Source organism: Somniosus microcephalus, chromosome 21 (genome assembly GCF_052327205.1).
Source record: "Somniosus microcephalus isolate GS21.2 chromosome 21, FLI_Smic_1.0, whole genome shotgun sequence".
NCBI lineage: Eukaryota > Metazoa > Chordata > Chondrichthyes > Squaliformes > Somniosidae > Somniosus > Somniosus microcephalus.
The window spans coordinates 10,043,025-10,066,733 of record NC_141007.1 but is presented as its reverse complement, the minus strand read 5'-3'; the positions used below and the strand labels follow the sequence as shown (position 1 = coordinate 10,066,733).

The 23,709-nt window shown below is 56.9% G+C and overlaps 1 protein-coding gene across 2 annotated transcripts in view; it reads left to right on the top strand.

Moving 5' to 3' along the window:
• LOC147102583 (pre-mRNA splicing regulator USH1G-like) overlaps positions 1-14,029 on the top strand; it is a 65,709-nt gene extending 51,680 nt beyond the window's left edge. For both annotated transcript variants that reach the window (XM_085963234.1, XM_085963233.1), the window contains exon 3: positions 13,472-14,029. In XM_085963234.1, the coding sequence (XP_085819360.1) occupies positions 13,472-13,475 (4 nt within the window). In that variant the 3' untranslated portion in view covers positions 13,476-14,029. The remainder of the gene's footprint in view (positions 1-13,471) is intronic.
• Positions 14,030-23,709: the final 9,680 nt, after the last annotated feature.

Sequence of the window (23,709 nt, the reverse complement as noted above, 5' to 3'; positions counted from 1 at the left end):
AGAGGGGGAAGGGGGATGGATGGGAATGGGGAGAGAGGGAAGGGGAATGGATGGGAATGGGGAGAGAGGGAAGGGGAATGGATGGTGGGAGAGGATGGATAGATCAGCATTAGCTGAGAGGGAGTGGGGAGGGACAGTACCAGTAGTGACTGGGGGCAGCATGCCAGTTTGAATTGAGGGTGGGGGGAAGGCTGAGAAGAGTGCCAAGATGAACTGAGAGGGTTGGAGGCGGAGAGAAAGGGGCCACTTTTAATGTCACTGTTCCCCCAATTTGGGGGTACAAATGGGGTGGTAGCCATCAGGGAATCAGTTATGCCGGATTCTCAATGAGTTTCAGCTCTGCTCCCTTTTCCAGACAGTCCTGGGGTTGACATTTAGAGCTCTGTTTGATGCAGTTGGAAGTTCATTAGTACATGCCAATGAGGGCGGGGTAGGGCAGTCCCTGCTTACCAGGCTGTGATTGCTCCCCTGATCCCCACCATGCCCAAGGAAACCTGGCAGGAGGGAGGTCTCGGGGCACGTGGAGGCGGAAAGGACAATGTATTTTAACGGTAAGTGTTTTCAGGCCTTGTGAGAAGCCCCCTGGTAATTATTTTCCTTTTCTTCTCTGCTGGCACGTGGGCTTTCCGTGAGCCCCTTTGCCAGTCGCGTTCATTTTTTTTTTTGCCCCAGCTTCCTTTGTTGGCACCAGTGGGTTTGCCAATGGGGATCCTCCTGGACACGTTCGGAGGAAGAGGAGGACCTGCGGAGAGATGCCAGGCACATCAGGCTGCTCTGTGCCCTGCTTCTGCACCCACACCCCCACATCAGCAGACATTGTGTTCACACACACTCTGCTTCTCAAAGGAAACTGCCAGGAGCCTGGAGTGGCATCACTACAATAGTTGAATGCCTGACCAACCGTTATGATGGATGGTTCTTCAAAGCACCCCAGTGACTGGGTGGGGAAATTCGTGTTCGCCAGCAGTTAACGGCCGCTGGACATGGCTGCAACACTAAACGAGTCAAATTGGTCTGGGGGGCATGGAGCTAGGTGGCGCAGCACTCATCTTCCGTGTAACGCCATCCTGGTGGTGTTGCTGGAGGAATCCGGGCGAAGTTCCTGTCCAGGTCCAGCATTGCAGCTTCCCCCAGCCACTGTGAGCGAAGCTGTGGAGCTCACAGGGAATTGGGGGCAATGAAGAGGTCTGAGATTTAAAGGGGCCATGCATACTGAAACAATACAAAATAAAATGCAGTGATTCAATACGTTTTTCAGCCCTTTCTGCCTTTTAAAACATATTCAACGTTTAAAAGATGTTCCAAATGTGAATATTCAGCTGTTAAAGCTGAATTACCTTCCTAACCTCAACAAATGGGAAAACTGCCTCAGCACTAACACAAATAGCTCAGCACCGAGGGTCTCGCACGCAGCACTCCAGCTTTGTGCAGGGGGTCAACACTGCAAGAGCGGTCCTCTACCCACAGGGGCCAGGCGGCCCTCCAGAAAGAACGATGTGGGACCAGATCACCGAGGCCGTCACTGCCAGCAGTGTCACCCCCACCACCTGCTCCAGTGCCCAAAGAAGCTTCATGACCTCAGACCACTGGTCAAGGTCAGTGAATGCATCTTCAAAAGTCATCTCCTACCACCTGGACCACTAGCCTCGCACACTGCTCAATGCACGACCCCCAATCACTCACCTACCAACAATCTGCACCAATGACGAGGCACATCTAGCCTCACCTCACCCCCTTGGAGGAGACGGTGCAGGCCATTCTTGGCAGGGGCATGGCTGAGCCCTTGGCCAGCGGCGGGGCTGAAAGGATACAAGATGCTGGTATCCTTGCACGTTATCCTCCTTCTGGCATGCACCTCTTGCTTTCTCACCCTCCCCTCACCACAACTCCACCCTTGTGCCTTCCTCATTTCACACACCCAAGAAATGCAGCCTGCCCAGCCAGTGGGTCAACAAGAAGAGGCAGTCTGCCCAGCCAGCGGGACCGTAGGCGGATGATTCCAACCTGGATATCTCAGCTACAAAGGGGCTGTCTGGGATGCATCCTTCCAACTGATTCCTCTTCTGTGTATTCCTCTTCCCTCTGCAAGCAGATGCTGTAAATGTGAAATGACAGCATAAAATGCTGGAAATACTCAGCAGGTCAAGCAGCATGTCAACCTGAGACGTGAACTCTGTTTTTCTCTCCACGGATGTTGCCTGACCTACTGAGTATTTGCAGCATGTTCTGTCTTCTCAAAGGCCTTCATTTACCATCCGAGCCCTTGCAAGCATCCAGTGGCATTCCCTACGCACTTTAAAAAAAAAACTTTTCGCATCTATTGCAGCAAGCCACCACTTCAATAAAAAAAAGTTTTAAAGTCCAAACCCTTAAATTCAAACTAACCTGAATGATGTGTGTGCCCCTTTGAGAGTTGCAGACATCGCCACTGTCAGCCTGATTGCATGCCAGGTTAACCTGGCGTGCTTAGGATTCAGCGCTGGGGTCGGTGTTCGCGTTGGTGACGTTAAGTCGGCGTTGTACGGCGATTGACGTCACCAGGCTGCCATTTTTTTTTTCCAGGGCACTGCCAGTTACCGGCAGCGCAAAGGGGGAGGGGAATATGGCAGCCATCGTGGGACCCACCACCAGCTGGCAAAAAAGTGGCGACCGCCATTTTATCGCCATTTCAAGGCACTACGGAGTGTCAGTAAGGAGATGGAATTTCTAGCTCCGGTACTGCATTACAGAAGGCCTGTCAGGGTGACCAATAGACAACAGGGCCTGATTGGCTGCACCTGCCAAGAATGCCACTAAACACTTCAGCAGGCCCGGGCACACACACCTGGCAATGACCATAGTGGGGCCTGGCTACTCAGGGTCCGGTTACCAGTGCCAGTGTTACCAGTGCAATGACCATAGGGGGTCTTGGCTTCTCTCGATCTGGGTCAGTGACGAGGCTGTGGAAGAACTGTGCCATCAGTTGCCAGGGTACTTGTGACAAGCTCACATCAGAGGCCTGGCACAAGCAGGCACAGTACTGGTCTGAAACGCGGTTCGAATTGATCGCAGGCAGGCTGCAACAAGCAGAGCCACAGAGGACTCGCAGCATCTCAAGCAGCATCAACTCAAGAGCTGTCAAACAGGGGGCAGAGGGCTGGGCTCCTCCGAAACTGTCACTTCTTCAGCCCTGACGAGGCTTTACAGGGCAGAGTTGCCCTTTACTCTTTATATTGGCCAATTAGGACGACACCCCCAGTGCCATCTAACAAAAGTGCCCGATTTTTAAAGGGGCACCAACAATAAACACAGAAATTATAAATAAAACAAAGAAAACTTATCAAATTAAATCAGAATAGTGTCACCTGTGTCGACTACACACCAGCCCCTGCGGTGTCCACCGCTCGTGGAAAGCCTCGAGTGAACCAGCGGACACCACGTACTCTGTCTCCAGGGACATCCTGGCAAGGACATAGCCGCATTAGAGAGGCAGGCAGGAGTTGCCATTTAAGGCTTTCCAAAGCTTGCTAAATTTTTGTCGCCCCCACGGTGACACGCTTCTTTAATTGTCCACAGCCTTTAAATTTCTTTTGCATGCAGCCTTCCTCTCACACCTGTGATGTCACCCCTGCACCTGTTTGAATTTGCAACTGGAATTGTCGATAATTCTGCAAATGTCTTCTGAATAATTGAGTGTTATCAGCACTTGAAAGTTAGGCAGGTGTTAATTCAGTGATCAACCATTTAAAACGGAATTACACCTAAAGCTTCTCTGAAAATAGGGAGTTGGATGGAGTACAGTGTGTGTGAGGGTGGGGAGTTGGATGGGGTACAGTGTGTGTGAGGGTGGGGAGTTGGATGGGGTACAGTGTGTGAGGGTGGGGAGTTGGATGGGGTACAGTGTGTGTGAGGGTGGGGAGTTGGATGGGGTACAGTGTGTGTGAGGGTGGGGAGTTGGATGGGGTACAGTGTGTGTGAGGGTGGGGAGTTGGATGGGGTACAGTGTGTGAGGGTGGGGAGTTGGATGGGGTACAGTGTGTGTGAGGGTGGGGAGTTGGATGGGGTACAGTGTGTGTGAGGGTGGGGAGTTGGATGGGGTACAGTGTGTGTGAGGGTGGGGAGTTGGATGGGGTACAGTGCGTGTGAGGGTGGGGAGTTGGATGGGGTACAGTGTGTGTGAGGGTGGGGAGTTGGATGGGGTACAGTGTGTGTGAGGGTGGGGCGTTGGATGGGGTACAGTGTGTGTGAGGGTGGGGAGTTGGATGGGGTACAGTGTGTGTGAGGGTGGGGAGTTGGATGGGGTACAGTGTGTGTGAGGGTGGGGAGTTGGATGGGGTACAGTGTGTGTGTGAGGGTGGGGAGTTGGATGGGGTACAGTGTGTGTGAGGGTGGGGAGTTGGATGGGGTACAGTGTGTGTGAGGGTGGGGAGTTGGATGGGGTACAGTGTGTGTGTGAGGGTGGGGCGTTGGATGGGGTACAGTGTGTGTGAGGGTGGGGAGTTGGATGGGGTACAGTGTGTGTGAGGGTGGGGAGTTGGATGGGGTACAGTGTGTGTGAGGGTGGGGAGTTGGATGGGGTACAGTGTGTGTGTGAGGGTGGGGAGCTGGATGGGGTACAGAGTGTGTGAGGGTGGGGAGTTGGATGGGGTACAGTGTGTGTGAGGGTGGGGAGTTGGATGGGGTACAGTGTGTGTGAGGGTGGGGAGTTGGATGGGGTACAGTGTGTGTGAGGGTGGGGCGTTGGATGGGGTACAGTGTGTGTGTGTGAGGGTGGGGAGTTGGACGGGTACAGTGTGTGAGGCTGGGGAGTTGGACGGGGTACAGTGAGTGTGTGAGGGTGGGGAGTTGGATGGGGTACAGTGTGTGTGAGGGTGGGGAGTTGGATGGGGTACAGTGTGTGTGAGGTTGGGGAGTTGGATGGGGTACAGTGTGTGTGAGGCTGGGGAGTTGGACGGGGTACAGTGTGTGTGAGGGTGGGGAGTTGGACGGGGTACAGTGTGTGTGTGAGGGTGGGGAGTTGGATGGGGTACAGTGTGTGTGAGGGTGGGGAGTTGGATGGGGTACAGTGTGTGTGAGGGTGGGGAGTTGGATGGGGTACAGTGTGTGTGAGGGTGGGGAGCTGGACGGGGTACAGTGTGTGAGGGTGGGGAGTTGGATGGGGTACAGTGTGTGTGAGGGTGGGGAGGTGGATGGGGTACAGTGTGTGTGAGGGTGGGGAGCTGGATGGGGTACAGTGTGTGTGAGGGTGGGGAGTTGGATGGGGTACAGTGTGTGTGAGGGTGGGGAGTTGGATGGAGTACAGTGTGTGTGTGAGGGTGGGGAGTTGGATGGGGTACAGTGTGTGTGAGGGTGGGGAGTTGGATGGGGTACAGTGTGTGTGAGGGTGGGGAGTTTGATGGGGTACAGTGTGTGCGAGGGTGGGGAGTTGGATGGGGTACAGTGTGTGTGAGGGTGGGGAGTTGGATGAGGTACAGTGTGTGTGAGGGTGGGGAGTTGGATGGGGTACAGTGTGTGTGAGGGTGGGGAGTTGGATGGGGTACAGTGTGTGTGTGAGGGTGGGGAGTTGGATGGGGTACAGTGTGTGTGAGGGTGGGGAGTTGGATGGGGTACAGTGTGTGTGAGGGTGGGGAGTTGGATGGAGTACAGTGTGTGTGAGGGTGGGGAGTTGGATGGGGTACAGTGTGTGTGAGGGTGGGGAGTTGGATGGGGTACAGTGTGTGTGAGGGTGGGGAGTTGGATGGGGTACAGTATGTGTGTGAGGGTGGGGAGTTGGATGGGGTGCAGTGTGTGTGAGGGTGGGGAGTTGAATGGGGTACAGTGTGTGTGAGGGTGGGGAGTTGGATGGGGTACAGTGTGTGTGAGGGTGGGGAGTTGGATGGGGTACAGTGTGTGTGAGGGTGGGGAGTTGGATGGGGTACAGTGGATGTGAGGGTGGGGAGTTGGATGGGGTACAGCGTGTGTGAGGGTGGGGAGTTGGATGGAGTACAGTGTGTTTGAGGGTGGGGAGTTGGATGGGGTACAGTGTGTGTGAGGGTGGGGAGTTGGATGGGGTACAGTGTGTGTGAGGGTGGGGTGTTGGATGGGGTACAGTGTGTGTGAGCGTGGGGAGTTGGATGGGGTACAGTGTGTGTGAGGGTGGGGAGTTGGATGGGGTACAGTGTGTGTGAGGGTGGGGAGTTGGATGGGGTACAGTGTGTGTGAGGGTGAGGAGTTGGATGGGGTACAGTGTGTGTGAGGGTGGGGCGTTGGATGGAGTACAGTGTGTGTGAGGGTGGGGAGTTGGATGGGGTACAGTGTGTATGAGGGTGGGGAGTTGGATGGGGTACAGTGTGTGTGAGGGTGGGGAGTTGGATGGGGTACAGTGTGTGTGAGGGTGGGGAGTTGGATGGGGTACAGTGTGTGTGAGGGTGGGGAGTTGGATGGGGTACAGTGTGTGTGAGGGTAGGGAGTTGGATGGAGTACAGTGTGTGTGAGGGTGGGGAGTTGGATGGGGTACAGTGTGTGTGAGGGTGGGGAGTTGGATGGGGTACAGTGTGTGTGAGGGTGGGGAGTTGGATGGGGTACAGTGTGTGTGAGGGTGGGGAGTTGGATGGGGTACAGTGTGTGTGAGGGTGGGGAGTTGGATGGGGTACAGTGTGTGTGAGGGTGGGGAGTTGGATGGGGTACAGTGTGTGTGAGGGTGGGGAGTTGGATGGGGTGCAGTGTGTGTGAGGGTGGGGAGTTGGATGGGGTACAGTGTGTGTGAGGGTGGGGAGTTGGATGGGGTACAGTGTGTGTGAGGGTGGGGAGTTGGATGGGGTACAGTGTGTGTGAGGGTGGGGAGTTGGATGGGGTACAGTGTGTGTGAGGGTGGGGAGTTGGATGGGGTACAGTGTGTGTGAGGGTGGGGAGTTGGATGGGGTACAGTGTGTGTGTGAGGGTGGGGAGTTGGATGGGGTACAGTGTGTGTGAGGGTGGGGAGTTGGATGGGTACAGTGCGTGTGAGGGTGGGGTGTTGGATGGGGTACAGTGTGTGTGAGGGTGGGGAGTTGGATGGGGTACAGTGTGTGTGAGGGTGGGGAGTTGGATGGGGTACAGTGTGTGTGAGGGTGGGGAGTTGGATGGGGTACAGTGTGTGTGAGGGTGGGGAGTTGGATGGGGTACAGTGTGTGTGAGGGTGGGGAGTTGGATGGGGTACAGTGTGTGTGAGGGTGGGGAGTTGGATGGGGTACAGTGTGTGTGAGGGTGGGGAGTTGGATGGGGTACAGTGTGTGTGAGGGTGGGAGTTGGATGGGGTACAGTGTGTGTTAGGGTGGGGAGTTGGATGGGGTACAGTGTGTGTGAGGGTGGGGAGTTGGATGGGGTACAGTGTGTGTGAGGGTGGGGAGTTGGATGGAGTACAGTGTGTGTGAGGGTGGGGAGTTGGATGGGGTACAGTGTGTGTGAGGGTGGGGAGTTGGATGGGGTACAGTGTGTGTGAGGGTGGGGAGTTGGATGGGGTACAGTGTGTGTGTGAGGGTGGGGAGTTGGATGGGGTACAGTGTGTGAGGGTGGGAGTTGGATGGGGTACAGTGTGTGTGTGAGGGTGGGGAGTTGGATGGGGTACAGTGTGTGTGAGGGTGGGGAGTTGGATGGGGTACAGTGTGTGTGAGGGTGGGGAGTTGGATGGGGTACAGTGTGTGTGAGGGTGGGGAGTTGGATGGGGTACAGTGTGTGTGTGAGGGTGGGGAGTTGGATGGGGTACAGTGCGTGTAAGGGTGGGGAGTTGGATGGGGTACAGTGTGTGTGAGGGTGGGGAGTTGGATGGGGTACAGTGTGTGTGAGGGTGGGGAGTTGGATGGGGTACAGTGTGTGTGAGGGTGGGGAGTTGGATGGGGTACAGTGTGTGTGAGGGTGGGGTGTTGGATGGGGTACAGTGTGTGTGAGCGTGGGGAGTTGGATGGGGTACAGTGTGTGTGAGGGTGGGGAGTTGGATGGGGTACAGTGTGTGTGAGGGTGGGGAGTTGGATGGGGTACAGTGTGTGTGAGGGGGAGTTGGATGGGGTACAGTGTGTGTGAGGGTGGGGAGTTGCATGGGGTACAGTGCGTGTGAGGGTGGGGTGTTGGATTGGGTACAGTGTGTGTGAGGGTGGGGAGTTGGATGGGGTACAGTGTGTGTGAGGGTGGGGAGTTGGATGGGGTACAGTGTGTGTGAGGGTGGGGAGTTGGATGGAGTACAGTGTGTGTGTGAGGGTGGGGAGTTGGATGGGTTACAGTGTGTGTGTGAGGGTGGGGAGTTGGATGGGTTACAGTGTGTGAGGGTGGGGAGTTGGATGGGGTACAGTGTGTGTGTGAGGGTGGGGAGTTGGATGGGGTACAGTGTGTGTGAGGGTGGGGAGTTGGATGGGGTACAGTGTGTGTGAGAGGGTGGGGAGTTGGATGGGGCACTGTGTGTGTGAGGGTGGGGAGTTGGATGGGGTACAGTGTGTGTGAGGGTGGGGAGTTGGATGGGGTACAGTGTGTGTGAGAGGGTGGGGAGTTAGATGGGGTACAGTGTGTGTGAGGGTGGGGAGTTGGATGGGGTACAGTGCGTGTAAGGGTGGGGAGTTGGATGGGGTACAGTGTGTGTGAGGGTGGGGAGTTGGATGGGGTACAGTGTGTGTGAGGGTGGGGAGTTGGATGGGGTACAGTGTGTGTGAGGGTGGGGAGTTGGATGGGGTACAGTGTGTGTGAGGGTGGGAGTTGGATGGGGTACAGTGTGTGTGAGGGTGGGAGTTGGATGGGGTACAGTGTGTGTGAGGGTGGGGAGTTGGATGGGGTACAGTGTGTGTGAGGGTGGGGAGTTGGATGGGGTACAGTGTGTGTGAGGGTGGGGAGTTGGATGGGGTACAGTGTGTGTGAGGGTGGGAGTTGGATGGGGTACAGTGTGTGTGAGGGTGGGGAGTTGGATGGGGTACAGTGTGTGTGAGGGTGGGGAGTTGGATGGGGTACAGTGTGTGTGAGGGTGGGGGAGTTGGATGGGGTACAGTGTGTGTGAGGGTGGGGAGTTGGATGGGGGTACAGTGTGTGTGAGGGTGGGGAGTTGGATGGGGTACAGTGTGTGTGAGGGTGGGAGTTGGATGGGGTACAGTGTGTGTGAGGGTGGGGTGTTGGATGGGGTACAGTGTGTGTGAGGGTGGGGAGTTGGATGGGGTACAGTGTGTGTGAGGGTGGGGAGTTGGATGGGGTACAGTGTGTGTGAGGGTGGGGAGTTGGATGGGGTACAGTGTGTGTGAGGGTGGGGAGTTGGATGGGGTACAGTGTGTGTGAGGGTGGGGTGTTGGATGGGGTACAGTGTGTGTGAGGGTGGGGAGTTGGATGGGGTACAGTGTGTGTGAGGGTGGGGAGTTGGACGGGGTACAGTGTGTGTGAGGGTGGAGAGTTGGATGGGGTACAGTGTGTGTGAGGGTGGGGAGTTGGATGGGGTACAGTGTGTGTGAGGGTGGGGAGTTGGATAGGGTACAGTGTGTGTGAGGGTGGGGAGTTGGATGAGGTACAGTGTGTGTGAGGGTGGGGAGTTGGATGGGGTACAGTGTGTGTGAGGGTGGGGAGTTGGATAGGGTACAGTGTGTGTGAGGGTGGGGAGTTGGATGGGGTACAGTGTGTGTGAGGGTGGGGAGTTGGATGGGGTACAGTGTGTGTGAGGGTGGGGAGTTGGATGGGGTACAGTGTGTGTGAGGGTGGGGTGTTGGATGGGGTACAGTGTGTGTGAGGGTGGGGAGTTGGATGGGGTACAGTGTGTGTGAGGGTGGGGAGTTGGATGGGGTACAGTGTGTGTGAGGGTGGGGTGTTGGATGGGGTACAGTGTGTGTGAGGGTGGGGAGTTGGATGGGGTACAGTGTGTGTGAGGGTGGGGAGTTGGATGGGTACAGTGTGTGTGTGAGGGTGGGGAGCTGGATGGGGTACAGTGTGTGAGGCTGGGGAGTTGGATGGGGTACAGTGAGTGTGTGAGGGTGGGGAGTGGATGGGGTACAGTGTGTGTGAGGGTGGGGAGTTGGATGGGGTACAGTGTGTGTGAGGGTGGGGAGGTGGATGGGGTACAGTGTGTGTGAGGGTGGGGAGTTGGATGGGGTACAGTGTGTGTGAGGGTGGGGAGTTGGATGGGGTACAGTGTGTGTGAGGGTGGGGAGTTGGATGGGGTACAGTGTGTGTGAGGGTGGGGAGTTGGATGGGGTACAGTGTGTGTGAGGGTGGGGAGTTGGATGGGGTACAGTGTGTGTGAGGGTGGGGAGTTGGATGGGGTACAGTGTGTGTGAGGGTGGGGAGTTGGATGGGGTACAGTGTGTGTGAGGGTGGGGAGTTGGATGGGGTACAGTGTGTGTGAGGGTGGGGAGTTGGATGGGGTACAGTGTGTGTGAGGGTGGGGAGTTGGATGGGGTACAGTGTATGTGAGGGTGGGGAGTTGGATGGGGTACAGTGTGTGTGAGGGTGGGGAGTTGGATGGGGTACAGTGTGTGTGAGGGTGGGGAGTTGGATGGGGTACAGTGTGTGTGAGGGTGGGGAGTTGGATGGGGTACAGTGTGTGTGAGGGTGGGGAGTTGGATGGGGTACAGTGTGTGTGAGGGTGGGGAGTTGGATGGGGTACAGTGTGTGTGAGGGTGGGGAGTTGGATGGGGTACAGTGTGTGTGAGGGTGGGGAGTTGGATGGGGTACAGTGTGTGTGAGGGTGGGGAGTTGGATGGGGTACAGTGTGTGTGAGGGTGGGGAGTTGGATGGGGTACAGTGTGTGTGAGGGTGGGGTGTTGGAGGGGGTACAGTGTGTTGTGAGGGTGGGGAGTTGGATGGGGTACAGTGTGTGTGAGGGTGGGGAGTTGGATGGGGTACAGTGTGTGTGAGGGTGGGGAGTTGGATGGGGTACAGTGTGTGTGAGGGTGGGGAGTTGGATGGGGTACAGTGTGTGTGAGGGTGGGGTGTTGGATGGGGTACAGCAGTGTGTGTGAGGGTGGGGAGTTGGATGGGGTACAGTGTGTGTGAGGGTGGGGAGTTGGACGGGGTACAGTGTGTGTGAGGGTGGAGAGTTGGATGGGGTACAGTGTGTGTGAGGGTGGGGAGTTGGATGGGGTACAGTGTGTGTGAGGGTGGGGAGTTGGATAGGGGTACAGTGTGTGTGAGGGTGGGGAGTTGGATGGGGTACAGTGTGTGTGAGGGTGGGGAGTTGGATGGGGTACAGTGTGTGTGAGGGTGGGGAGTTGGATAGGGTACAGTGTGTGTGAGGGTGGGGAGTTGGATGGGGTACAGTGTGTGTGAGGGTGGGGAGTTGGATGGGGTACAGTGTGTGTGAGGGTGGGGAGTTGGATGGGGTACAGTGTGTGTGAGGGTGGGGTGTTGGATGGGGTACAGTGTGTGTGAGGGTGGGGAGTTGGATGGGGTACAGTGTGTGTGAGGGTGGGGAGTTGGATGGGGTACAGTGTGTGTGAGGGTGGGGAGTTGGATGGGGTACAGTGTGTGTGAGGGTGGGGTGTTGGATGGGGTACAGTGTGTGTGAGGGTGGGGAGCTGGATGGGGTACAGTGTGTGAGGCTGGGGAGTTGGACGGGGTACAGTGAGTGTGTGAGGGTGGGGAGCTGGATGGGGTACAGTGTGTGTGAGGGTGGGGAGTTGGATGGGGTACAGTGTGTGTGAGGGTGGGGAGGTGGATGGGGTACAGTGTGTGTGAGGGTGGGGTGTTGGATGGGGTACAGTGTGTGTGAGGGTGGGGAGTTGGATGGGGTACAGTGTGTGTGAGGGTGGGGAGTTGGATGGGGTACAGTGTGTGTGAGGGTGGGGAGTTGGATGGGGTACAGTGTGTGTGTGTGAGGGTGGGGAGTTGGATGGGGTACAGTGTGTGTGAGGGTGGGGAGTTGGATGGGGTACAGTGTGTGTGAGGGTGGGGAGTTGGATGGGGTACAGTGTGTGTGAGGGTGGGGTGTTGGATGGGGTACAGTGTGTGTGAGGGTGGGGTGTTGGATGGGGTACAGTGTGTGTGAGGGTGGGGAGTTGGATGGGGTACAGTGTGTGTGAGGGTGGGGAGTTGGATGTGGTACAGTGTGTGTGAGGGTGGGGTGTTGGATGGGGTACAGTGTGTGTGAGGGTGGGGAGTTGGATGGGGTACAGTGTGTGTGAGGGTGGGGAGTTGGATGGGGTACAGTGTGTGTGAGGGTGGGGAGTTGGATGGGGTACAGTGTGTGTGAGGGTGGGGAGTTGGATGGGGTACAGTGTGTGTGAGGGTGGGGAGTTGGATGGGGTACAGTGTGTGTGAGGGTGGGGAGTTGGATGGGGTACAGTGTGTGTGAGGGTGGGGAGTTGGATGGGGTACAGTGTGTGTGAGGGTGGGGAGTTGGATGGGGTACAGTGTGTGTGAGGGTGGGGTGTTGGATGGGGTACAGTGTGTGTGAGGGTGGGGTGTTGGATGGGGTACAGTGTGTGTGAGGGTGGGGAGTTGGATGGGGTACAGTGTGTGTGAGGGTGGGGAGTTGGATGGGGTACAGTGTGTGTGAGGGTGGGGAGTTGGATGGGGTACAGTGTGTGTGAGGGTGGGGAGTTGGATGGGGTACAGTGTGTGTGAGGGTGGGGAGCTGGATGGGGTACAGTGTGTGTGAGGGTGGGGAGTTGGATGGGGTACAGTGTGTGTGAGGGTGGGGAGGTGGATGGGGTACAGTGTGTGTGAGGGTGGGGTGTTGGATGGGGTACAGTGTGTGTGAGGGTGGGGAGTTGGATGGGGTACAGTGTGTGTGAGGGTGGGGAGTTGGATGGGGTACAGTGTGTGTGAGGGTGGGGAGTTGGATGGGGTACAGTGTGTGTGTGTGAGGGTGGGGAGTTGGATGGGGTACAGTGTGTGTGAGGGTGGGGAGTTGGATGGGGTACAGTGTGTGTGAGGGTGGGGAGTTGGATGGGGTACAGTGTGTGTGAGGGTGGGGTGTTGGATGGGGTACAGTGTGTGTGAGGGTGGGGCGTTGGATGGGGTACAGTGTGTGTGAGGGTGTGGAGTTGGATGGGGTACAGTGTGTGTGAGGGTGGCGGTTCCCTGGGGTACAGTGTGTGTGTGAGGGTGGGGAGTTGGATGGGGTACAGTGTGTGTGAGGGTGGGGAGTTGGATGGGGTACAGTGTGTGTGAGGGTGGGGTGTTGGATGGGGTACAGTGTGTGTGAGGGTGGGGAGTTGGATGGGGTACAGTGTGTGTGAGGGTGGGGAGTTGGATGGGGTACAGTGTGTGTGAGGGTGGGGGTTCCCTGGGGTACAGTGTGTGTGAGGGTGGGGAGTTGGATGGGGTACAGTGTGTGTGAGGGTGGGGAGTTGGATGGGGTACAGTGTGTGTGAGGGTGGGGGTTCCCTGGGGTACAGTGTGTGTGAGGGTGGGGGTTCCCTGGGGTACAGTGTGTTTGAGGGTGGGGGTTCCCTGGGGTACAGTGTGAGTGTTTTCTGTGCCCCCAGGTCTGGTGCTGCTGACACCGACGCCACCAGTGCCCACATCTCCAGTTTAGGCACTAATTAAAGTTTGTTTTATTTCTCTTTTATAGATGAGGTGCCTGCTATTTACTGCCTGAGACACATTGCCAGAAAAATCCATTCCATTCTGAAGTCTTCAATCATCGCTCCAACCAATCCTTCGCCATAGGTTTCAGAGCTTTAGATCCAGTGGATCCGGATTTCCGTGTCAATGGAGGAGGTTTGACATTGTAACGGCCATATGAAGAGCTTCGATACAGCCAGCGCGCCAGGCTGAGTGGTACAGTGTGGGTAATATCAGCAGGGACAGGGTGAGACACTGGCCTCACCACCAACACTCCTCATTGGCAGAAGGGGAGCTGATTGCTAAAGCTGGACTTCAAAGTATTATTTCGATTCACATCACATGCCTCATCCCTGTGCCATGACAAGGCCTGACTGCCCGCCCCCACCCGCCTGACCCCCACCCCACCCGCCTGTACCCTGTCCGTCTCAACCCCGCCCACCTGACCCCCGTCCCGCCCACCTGACTCCGCCCTGTCCACCTCAACCTTGACCCATCCCGCCTGACCCCGCCCCGCCTGCCTGCCCCCCACCCACCTGCCCCCCACCCGCCTGCCCCCCACCCGCCTGCCCCCCCACCCGCCTGCCCCCCCCACCCGCCGGCCTCCCACCCGCCTGCCCCCCACCCGCCTGACCCCGCCTGCCTGCCCCCCACCCGCCTGCCCCCCACCCGCCTGACCCCGCCTGCCTGCCCCCCACCCGCCTGCCCCCCACCCGCCTGTCCCCCACCCGCCTGACCCCACCCGCCTGCCCCCCACCCGCCTGCCCCCCCACCCGCCTGCCCCCCCACCCGCCGGCCTCCCACCCGCCTGCCCCCCACCCGCCTGCCCCCACCCGCCTATCCCCACCTCCCTGCCCCCCACCCGCCTGCCCCCACCTCCCTGCCCCCCACCCGCCTGCCCCCACCTCCCTGCCCCCCACCCGCCTACCCCCACCCGCCTACCCCCTCCCGCCTACCCCCACCCGCCTACCCCCTCCCGCCTACCCCCACATGCCTGCCCTGTTCCTTCTGCTGAAAAGCAGAGACTTGTTGTGGTTGGCCTGTAACGACATGGGGCCCACTGTCCAACTGGCTGTCGTTGCTCCCGGACCTGAGGGAGTTTGAGCTCCTCGGTGACCCTGCTTGGGCCAGATGGCCTGTTTCCTTGATGTCACCTCCATGTATTTCTGCCCCAAGGACCTCATGGGCTGGCTGCGCACCCACTGTCGCCGTCTGTGACTCTCATCCCCTCTGAGTCCCGTTTCTATGTGTACCACTGAGTGATGGAGCATCGCTCACTGTCATATTGTCTAGTCTGCCGATGTTTTGTACAGAAAGTGTTAATCTCGGTGTAACGTGCACTAGTCTTCCAGGGAAGCGCAACGTGTGTTGGTGCAAATCACCAGCGACACAACCAAATGACTTGTTTCTTCTGAGTTACTGATTTTAAACAGTGCTATAGTCTGCAGTGAAGAGGTTTAGGACAGGCTCCCTACTTGTGAAATCGGCATCGAAGAGCTTTCATTAACAAATGGGAGATTCTTTGAGCTTCGACAGAATCAGGCAGGGGAGGGTGGAGTGCTCATCTACATTGATATTAAAGGGGAGGTACATTCTACTCAATGTCCCATAATTCTAAATGTCACTTCCGGTCTCTCAGTCATTTCCTGTTCCTGGTTTGAGACAGTAAAGCGCTGACATGACTGAGGAAATCCACCCACAGTCCCCTCGGTATGGCTGGTGTGAGGGGAGCGGAGTGATGTTTAAGTGCACTCCCTTTTAAGGTGCAGGAAGAATGGTCACTTGGGTGAGGTACCTCGGGGACACCTGGTGCCTGTGGATTTGTACCTCAAGAGTCAGCACCTTCAGGTGAGGGGGTGCGAGGGAGGAGAACAATGGTAAAACAAAAGGGTTAGCGGAGGAGGAAACAACTTCTTAGATAGTGGGTTTGATCCTTGCTACACGAGGAGAGCGGGAAATCCAGGCTGAGGAATGAGCCTCGAGGCCTTTCCGTCCATGGTCCCAACAGGACTGGGAAACAGTCAATAAAAAGTAAAGAGAACCCGACAACAGATATAGGAGGATGGGCCGCCGCTTGGTCCTGATGGTTAGAGCTGGCACCTCCTGTTTGATGGTCCACCGTCAGACCAGGCTGGTGGTTTGGGGCATTGGACTGCAGCCCCCTATTGGCTAACATCTGGCAGTTTGAGAATTTGACTTCAGTTTAAAAAAAATTAAAAATCTTGCAATAAATAGCTGGTTGTCAGTAAAAGTGACCATGAAGCTGTCGGATTGTCGTGAAAACAGAACTGGTTCACTAATGTCCTTTAGGGAAGGGAACCTGCCGTCCTTACCCGCTCCGGCCTGTTTGTGACTCCAGTCCCACCCCAATGTGGTTGACTCTTAACGGCCCTGTGAAGTGGCCTAACAAACCACTCCGCTGTGTCAAACCACTACCAGCGGTTCAAGAAGGCCCACCACCACCACCTCAGGGCAACTAGGGATGGGCAATAAATGCCGGCCTTGCCAGCGACGCCCACTTCCCACAAATAAATATAAAAACCTCCTGTTTGATGGTACACTGTCAGACCAGCCTGGGGGTTGGGTGCACTGTCAGACCAGCCTGGGGGTTGGGTACACTGTCGGACCAGCCTGGGGGTTGGGTACACTGTCAGACCAGCCTGGGGGTTGGGTACACTGTCAGACCAGCCTGGGGGTTGGGTGCACTGTCAGACCAGCCTGGGGGTTGGGTACACTGTCGGACCAGCCTGGGGGTTGGGTACACTGTCAGACCAGCCTGGGGGTTGGGTGCACTGTCGGACCAGCCTGGGGGTTGGGTACACTGTCAGAGCAGCCTGGTGGTTGGGTACACTGTCAGACCAGCCTGGGGGTTGGGTACACTGTCAGACCAGCCTGGGGGTTGGGTGCACTGTCAGACCAGCCTGGGGGTTGGGTACACTGTCAGACCAGCCTGGGGGTTGGGTACACTGTCAGACCAGCCTGGGGGTTGGGTACACTGTCAGACCAGCCTGGGGGTTGGGTACACTGTCAGAGCAGCCTGGTGGTTGGGTGCACTGTCAGACCAGCCTGGGGGTTGGGTACACTGTCAGACCAGCCTGGGGGTTGGGTACACTGTCAGACCAGCCTGGGGGCTGGGTACACTGTCAGACCAGCCTGGGGGTTGGGTACACTGTCAGACCAGCCTGGGGGTTGGGTACACTGTCAGACCAGCCTGGTGGTTGGGTACACTGTCAGACCAGCCTGGGGGTTGGGTACACTGTCGGACCAGCCTGGGGGTTGGGTACACTGTCAGAGCAGCCTGGTGGTTGGGTACACTGTCAGACCAGCCTGGGGGTTGGGTACACTGTCAGAGCAGCCTGGTGGTTGGGTACACTGTCAGACCAGCCTGGGGGCTGGGTACACTGTCAGATCAGCCTGGGGGTTGGGTACACTGTCAGAGCAGCCTGGTGGTTGGGTACACTGTCAGATCAGCTTGGGGGTTGGGTACACTGTCAGACCAGCCTGGGGGTTGGGTACACTGTCAGACCAGCCTGGGGGTTGGGTACACTGTCAGATCAGCCTGGGGGTTGGGTACACTGTCAGACCAGCCTGGGGGTTGGGTACACTGTCAGACCAGCCTGGGGGTTGGGTACACTGTCAGACCAGCCTGGTGGTTGGGTACACTGTCAGATCAGCCTGGGGGTTGGGTACACTGTCAGACCAGCCTGGGGGTTGGGTACACTGTCAGAGCAGCCTGGTGGTTGGGTACACTGTCAGATCAGCTTGGGGGTTGGGTACACTGTCAGACCAGCCTGGGGGTTGGGTACACTGTCAGACCAGCCTGGGGGTTGGGTACACTGTCAGATCAGCCTGGGGGTTGGGTACACTGTCAGACCAGCCTGGGGGTTGGGTACACTGTCAGACCAGCCTGGGGGTTGGGTACACTGTCAGACCAGCCTGGTGGTTGGGTGCACTGTCAGACCAGCCTGGGGGTTGGGTACACTGTCAGAGCAGCCTGGTGGTTGGGTACACTGTCAGATCAGCCTGGGGGTTGGGTACACTGTCAGACCAGCCTGGGGGTTGGGTACACTGTCAGACCAGCCTGGGGGTTGGGTACACTGTCAGACCAGCCTGGGGGTTGGGTACACTGTCAGACCAGCCTGGGGGTTGGGTACACTGTCAGAGCAGCCTGGGGGTTGGGTACACTGTCAGACCAGCCTGGGGGTTGGGTACACTGTCAGAGCAGCCTGGGGGTTGGGTACACTGTCAGAGCAGCCTGGGGGTTGGGTACACTGTCAGACCAGCCTGGGGGTTGGGTACACTGTCAGACCAGCCTGGTGGTTGGGTGCACTGTCAGACCAGCCTGGGGGTTGGGTACACTGTCAGAGCAGCCTGGTGGTTGGGTACACTGTCAGATCAGCCTGGGGGTTGGGTACACTGTCAGACCAGCCTGGGGGTTGGGTACACTGTCAGACCAGCCTGGGGGTTGGGTACACTGTCAGACCAGCCTGGGGGTTGGGTACACTGTCAGACCAGCCTGGGGGTTGGGTACACTGTCAGAGCAGCCTGGGGGTTGGGTACACTGTCAGACCAGCCTGGGGGTTGGGTACACTGTCAGAGCAGCCTGGGGGTTGGGTACACTGTCAGAGCAGCCTGGTGGTTGGGTGCACTGTCAGATCAGCCTGGGGGTTGGGTACACTGTCAGACCAGCCTGGGGGTTGGGTACACTGTCAGACCAGCCTGGGGGTTGGGTACACTGTCAGACCAGCCTGGGGGTTGGGTGCACTGTCAGACTAGCCTGGGGGTTGGGTACACTGTCAGACCAGCCTGGGGGTTGGGTACACTGTCAGACCAGCCTGGGGGTTGGGTGCACTGTCAGATCAGCCTGGGGGTTGGGTACACTGTCAGAGCAGCCTGGTGGTTGGGTACACTGTCAGAGCAGCCTGGGGGTTGGGTGCACTGTAAGACCAGCCTGGGGGTTGGGTGCACTGTCAGATCAGCCTGGGGGTTGGGTACACTGTCAGAGCAGCCTGGTGGTTGGGTACACTGTCAGAGCAGCCTGGGGGTTGGGTACACTGTCAGAGCAGCCTGGTGGTTGGGTACACTGTCAGACCAGCCTGGGGGTTGGGTACACTGTCAGACCAGCCTGGGGGTTGGGTACACTGTCAGATCAGCCTGGGGGTTGGGTACACTGTCAGAGCAGCCTGGTGGTTGGGTACACTGTCAGAGCAGCCTGGGGGTTGGGTACACTGTCAGACTAGCCTGGGGGTTGGGTACACTGTCAGACCAGCCTGGGGGTTGGGTACACTGTCAGACCAGCCTGGGGGTTGGGTACACTGTCAGATCAGCCTGGGGTTGGGTACACTGTCAGATCAGCCTGGTGGTTGGGTACACTGTCAGACCAGCCTGGGGGTCGGGTACACTGTCAGAGCAGCCTGGTGGTTGGGTACACTGTCAGACCAGCCTGGGGGTTGGGTACACTGTCAGACCAGCCTGGGGGTTGGGTACACTGTCAGATCAGCCTGGTGGTTGGGTACACTGTCAGACCAGCCTGGGGGTCGGGTACACTGTCAGAGCAGCCTGGGGGTTGGGTCATTGGACTGGGCACCGGAGCACATGAGTCAGCTGCGTCTTTTCAAGCTGGGAGTGTAGGACATTGTGATGAGGTGAATAAAGTAGTGTGAGCAGGTCTTTGTGGAGTTGGGAAGCCGAGGGAACAATTCCACCCATGCCTCCTTTTACCATTCAGAATATTCAACCGAGTTTTGTTTAAGCTGAAGCCAGGGATGGCTATATTGCCACTTCCTTTCCTACACAATCAGTTCATTACATTCTTCATTTGAAGACGAAAAGATAAAGCTCAATTGAAGACACCTCGATGCAACATTGTTGAGTCCTGGAGCCTCTCTTCAGAATGTACAACGAGAATGTGGTGTTTCATTCAATAAAGAGACGCACAAAGAGTAAGATTGATTTGCCTAACTCCCTGATGCTTCAGTGAGTAAAGGCACTTCCCAGTGTTGCACTGAGCCAGTTTGACCAGGGAGGTCCCAGGATCCATCCCCAGATCAGCCCTGAGGTGTGGAGGGGAACCATCAGCCAGCCGGCGTTCCTGCTCCCGATCACTATGCAAAGAGCCCCGATGCTCTCCATGGTTGATCAAATTGAAAATACTCCCTGCTCACAGAAGAATGGGTGAGGTACTAGAGGGCTGTTTGCCCAACAAGAGTCGGCACTCCCAGGGAAGGGCATTTGTTGGGCGGAGGGTTGGGGGTGGGGTGAAAGAGTGACAAACCTGATCTGACAACCTCAACACAAGCAGAAAGCCAAGGCCAAAATTAACCAGAAGACAGTCTTTGCAATGAGATGTTCTACTTGTACTGCGTGGTTTAGATATCTGGACTGTCTGTGTGAATGCAAGGTAAGGCAGAGTCTGTCTGGTGAGTGGAAATAATTCATTGAAGTTAGTAACTTTGTGCACTATGTTACAAACAATGCCAGTGGAAATCTTTTTGTTAATTAAAAAGACTTTGCAAAATAAGAGCCTGGCTGTGTTGCCTTTCTCACTGTCTCCATGGTTACCTGTGTGGTTCAATGATAATTTGTATGATATAACTTATATAGCGTTTTTAACGTCGTAAAACGTCCCAAGGTGCTTCACAGGGGCGTTATCAAATAAAATTTGACACCGAGCCATATAAGGAAATATTAGGACAGGTCAAAGAGGTAGGTTTTAAGGAGTATCAAAGGAGAGAGAGGTAGAGAGGCAAATAGGTTTAGGGAGGGAATTCCAGAGCTTAGGCCCCAGGCAGCTGAAGGCACGGCCGCCAATGGTGGCGCGATTATAATCAGGGATGCGCAAGAGGCCAGAAATGGAGGAGCGCGGAGATCTCGAAGGGTTGTAGGGCTGGAGGAGAGATAGGGAGGGGCGAGGCCAATGAGGGATTTGAAAACAAGGATGAAAATTTTAAAATTGAGGTGTTGCCGGACCGGGAGCTGATGTAGGTCAGCGAACACAAGTGGTGATGGGTGAACGGGACTTGGTGTGAGTTAGGACACGGGGCAGTGAGCACAGGGGGTGATGGGTGAACGGGACTTGGTGCGAGTTAGGACACGGGGCAGTGAGCACAGGGGGTGATGGGTGAACGGGACTGGGTGTGAGTTAGGACACGGGGCAGTGAGTACAGGTGGTGATCGGTGAACGGGACTTGGTGTGAGTTAGGACACGGGGCAGTGAGCACAGGGGGTAATGGGTGAACGGGACTGGGTGTGAGTTAGGACACGGGGCAGCGAGCACAGGTGGTGATGGGTGAACGGGACTTGGTGTGAGTTAGGACACGGGGCAGTGAGCACAGGGGGTGCTGGGTAAACGGGACTGGGTGTGAGTTAGGACACGGGGCAGTGAGCACAGGGGGTGATGGGTGAACGGGACTGGGTGTGAGTTAGCACACGGGGCAGTGAGCACGGGGTGATGGGTGAACGGGACTGGGTGCGAGTTAGGACACGGGGCAGTGAGCACAGGGGGTGATGGGTGAACGGGACTGGGTGCGAGTTAGGACACGGGGCAGTGAGCACAGGGGGTGATGGGTGAACGGGACTGGGTGTGAGTTAGGACACGGGGCAGTGAGCACAGGGGGTGATGGGTGAACGGGACTTGGTGTGAGTTAGGACACGGGGCAGTGAGCACAGGGGGTGATGGGTGAACGGGGCTGGGTGTGAGTTAGGACACGGGGCAGTGAGCACAGGGGGTGATGGGTGAACGGGACTTGGTGTGAGTTAGGACACGGGGCAGTGAGCACAGCGGGTGATGGGTGAACGGGACTGGGTGTGAGTTAGGACACGGGGCAGCGAGCACAGGGGGTGATGGGTGAACGGGACTGGGTGTGAGTTAGGACACGGGGCAGTGAGCACAGGGGGTGATGGGTGAACGGGACTGGGTGTGAGTGAGGACACGGGGCAGCGAGCACAGGGGGTGATGGGTGAACGGGACTTGGTGTGAGTTAGGACACGGGGCAGTGAGCACAGGGGGAGATGGGTGAACGGGACTTGGTGTGAGTTAGGACACGGGGCAGTGAGCACAGGTGGTAATGGGTGAACGGGACTTGGTGTGAGGACATGGGGCAGTGAGCACAGGGGGTGATGGGTGAACGGGACTGGGTGTGAGTTAGGACACGGGGCAGTGAGCACAGGGGGTGATGGGTGAACGGGACTGGGTGTGAGTTAGGACACGGGGCAGTGAGCACAGGGGGTGATGGGTGAACGGGACTTGGTGCGAGTTAGGACACGGGGCAGTGAGCATAGGGGGTGATGGGTGAACGGGTCTGAGTGTGAGTTACGACACGGGGCAGTGAGCACAGGGGGTGATGGGTGAATGGGACTGGGTGCGAGTTAGGACACGGGGCAGTGAGCACAGGGGGTGATGGGTGAACGGGACTGGGTGCGAGTTAGGACACGGGGCAGTGAGCACAGGGGGTGATGGGTGAACGGGACTGGGTGTGAGTTAGGACACGGGGCAGTGAGCACAGGGGGTGATGGGTGAACGGGGCTGGGTGTGAGTTAGGACACGGGGCAGTGAGCACAGGGGGTGATGGGTGAACGGGACTTGGTGTGAGTTAGGACACGGGGCAGTGAGCACAGCGGGTGATGGGTGAACAGGACTGGGTGTGAGTTAGGACACGGGGCAGCGAGCACAGGGGGTGATGGGTGAACGGGACTGGGTGTGAGTTAGGACACGGGGCAGTGAGCACAGGGGGTGATGGGTGAACGGGACTGGGTGTGAGTTAGGACACGGGGCAGCGAGCACAGGGGGTGATGGGTGAACGGGACTGGGTGTGAGTTAGGACACGGGGCAGTGAGCACGGGGTGATGGGTGAACGGGACTGGGGGCGAGTTAGGACATGGGGCAGCGAGCACAGGGGGTGATGGGTGAACGGGACTTGGTGTGAGTTAGGACACGGGGCAGTGAGCACAGGGGGTGATGGGTGAACGGGACTTGGTGTGAGTTAGGACACGGGGCAGTGAGCACAGGTGGTGATGGGTGAACGGGACTGGGTGCGAGTTAGGACACGGGGCAGTGAGCACAGGGGGTGATGGGTGAACGGGACTGGGTGCGAGTTAGGACACGGGGCAGTGAGCACAGGGGGTGATGGGCGAACGGGACTTGGTGTGAGTTAGGACACAGGGCAGTGAGCAGAGGGGTGATGGGTGAACGGGACTGGGTGTGAGTTAGGACACGGGGCAGTGAGCACAGGGGGTGATGGGTGAACGGGACTGGGTGTGAGTTAGGACACGGGGCAGTGAGCACAGGGGGTGATGGGTAAACGGGACTTGGTGTGAGTTAGGACATGGGGCAGTGAGCACAGGGGGTGATGGGTGAACGGGACTGGGTGCGAGTTAGGACACGGGGCAGTGAGCACAGGGGGTGATGGGTGAACGGGACTGGGTGTAAGTTAGGACACGGGGCAGTGAGCACAGAGGGTGATGGGTGAACGAGACTGGGTGTGAGTTAGGACACGGGGCAGTGAGCACAGGGGACAATGGGTGAACGGGACTGGGTGAGTTAGGACACGGGGCAGTGAGCACAGGGGGTGCTAAACGAGATGATTAAACACACAGACAACAAAATGAAACTGGCTATCCTAAAACTCTTCAACTTGGTTCTGAGTGTCGGTTATTTCCCTGATATCTGGAACAAAGGACTCATAACGCCCATATATAAAAGTGGGGACAAAATCGACCCAAACAACTATCGAGGCATCTGTGTAAACAGTAACCTGGGGAAGGTATTCTGTAGCATCATAAACAAAAGACTTATAAACTTCCTTGAGGAGCACAATGTCTTGAGTAAAAGCCAAATTGGATTCCTGCCAAACTATAGAACATCCGATCATATCTTCACCCTACAGACCCTAATTGACAAACACGTTCACCATAACAAAAGCAAAATCTACGCATGCTTTGTAGATTTCCAGAAGGCTTTCGACTCCATCTGGCATGACGGTTTATTCCTGAAACTTATCGAAAGCGGGGTAGGAGGGAAAACATATGATGTAATTAAATCAATGTATACAAACAACAAATGTGCAGTGAAAATTGGAGACAAACAAACAAAATACTTCCCACAGGAGCGGGGGGTGACGCAGGGCTCGCCAATCTCACCGACACTCTTTAATATTTACATAAATGGATTGGCAAAACTACTTGAACAATCTACAGCACCCGGCCTCACCCTATATGAATCCAAGGTTAAATTCCTCCTCTATGCAG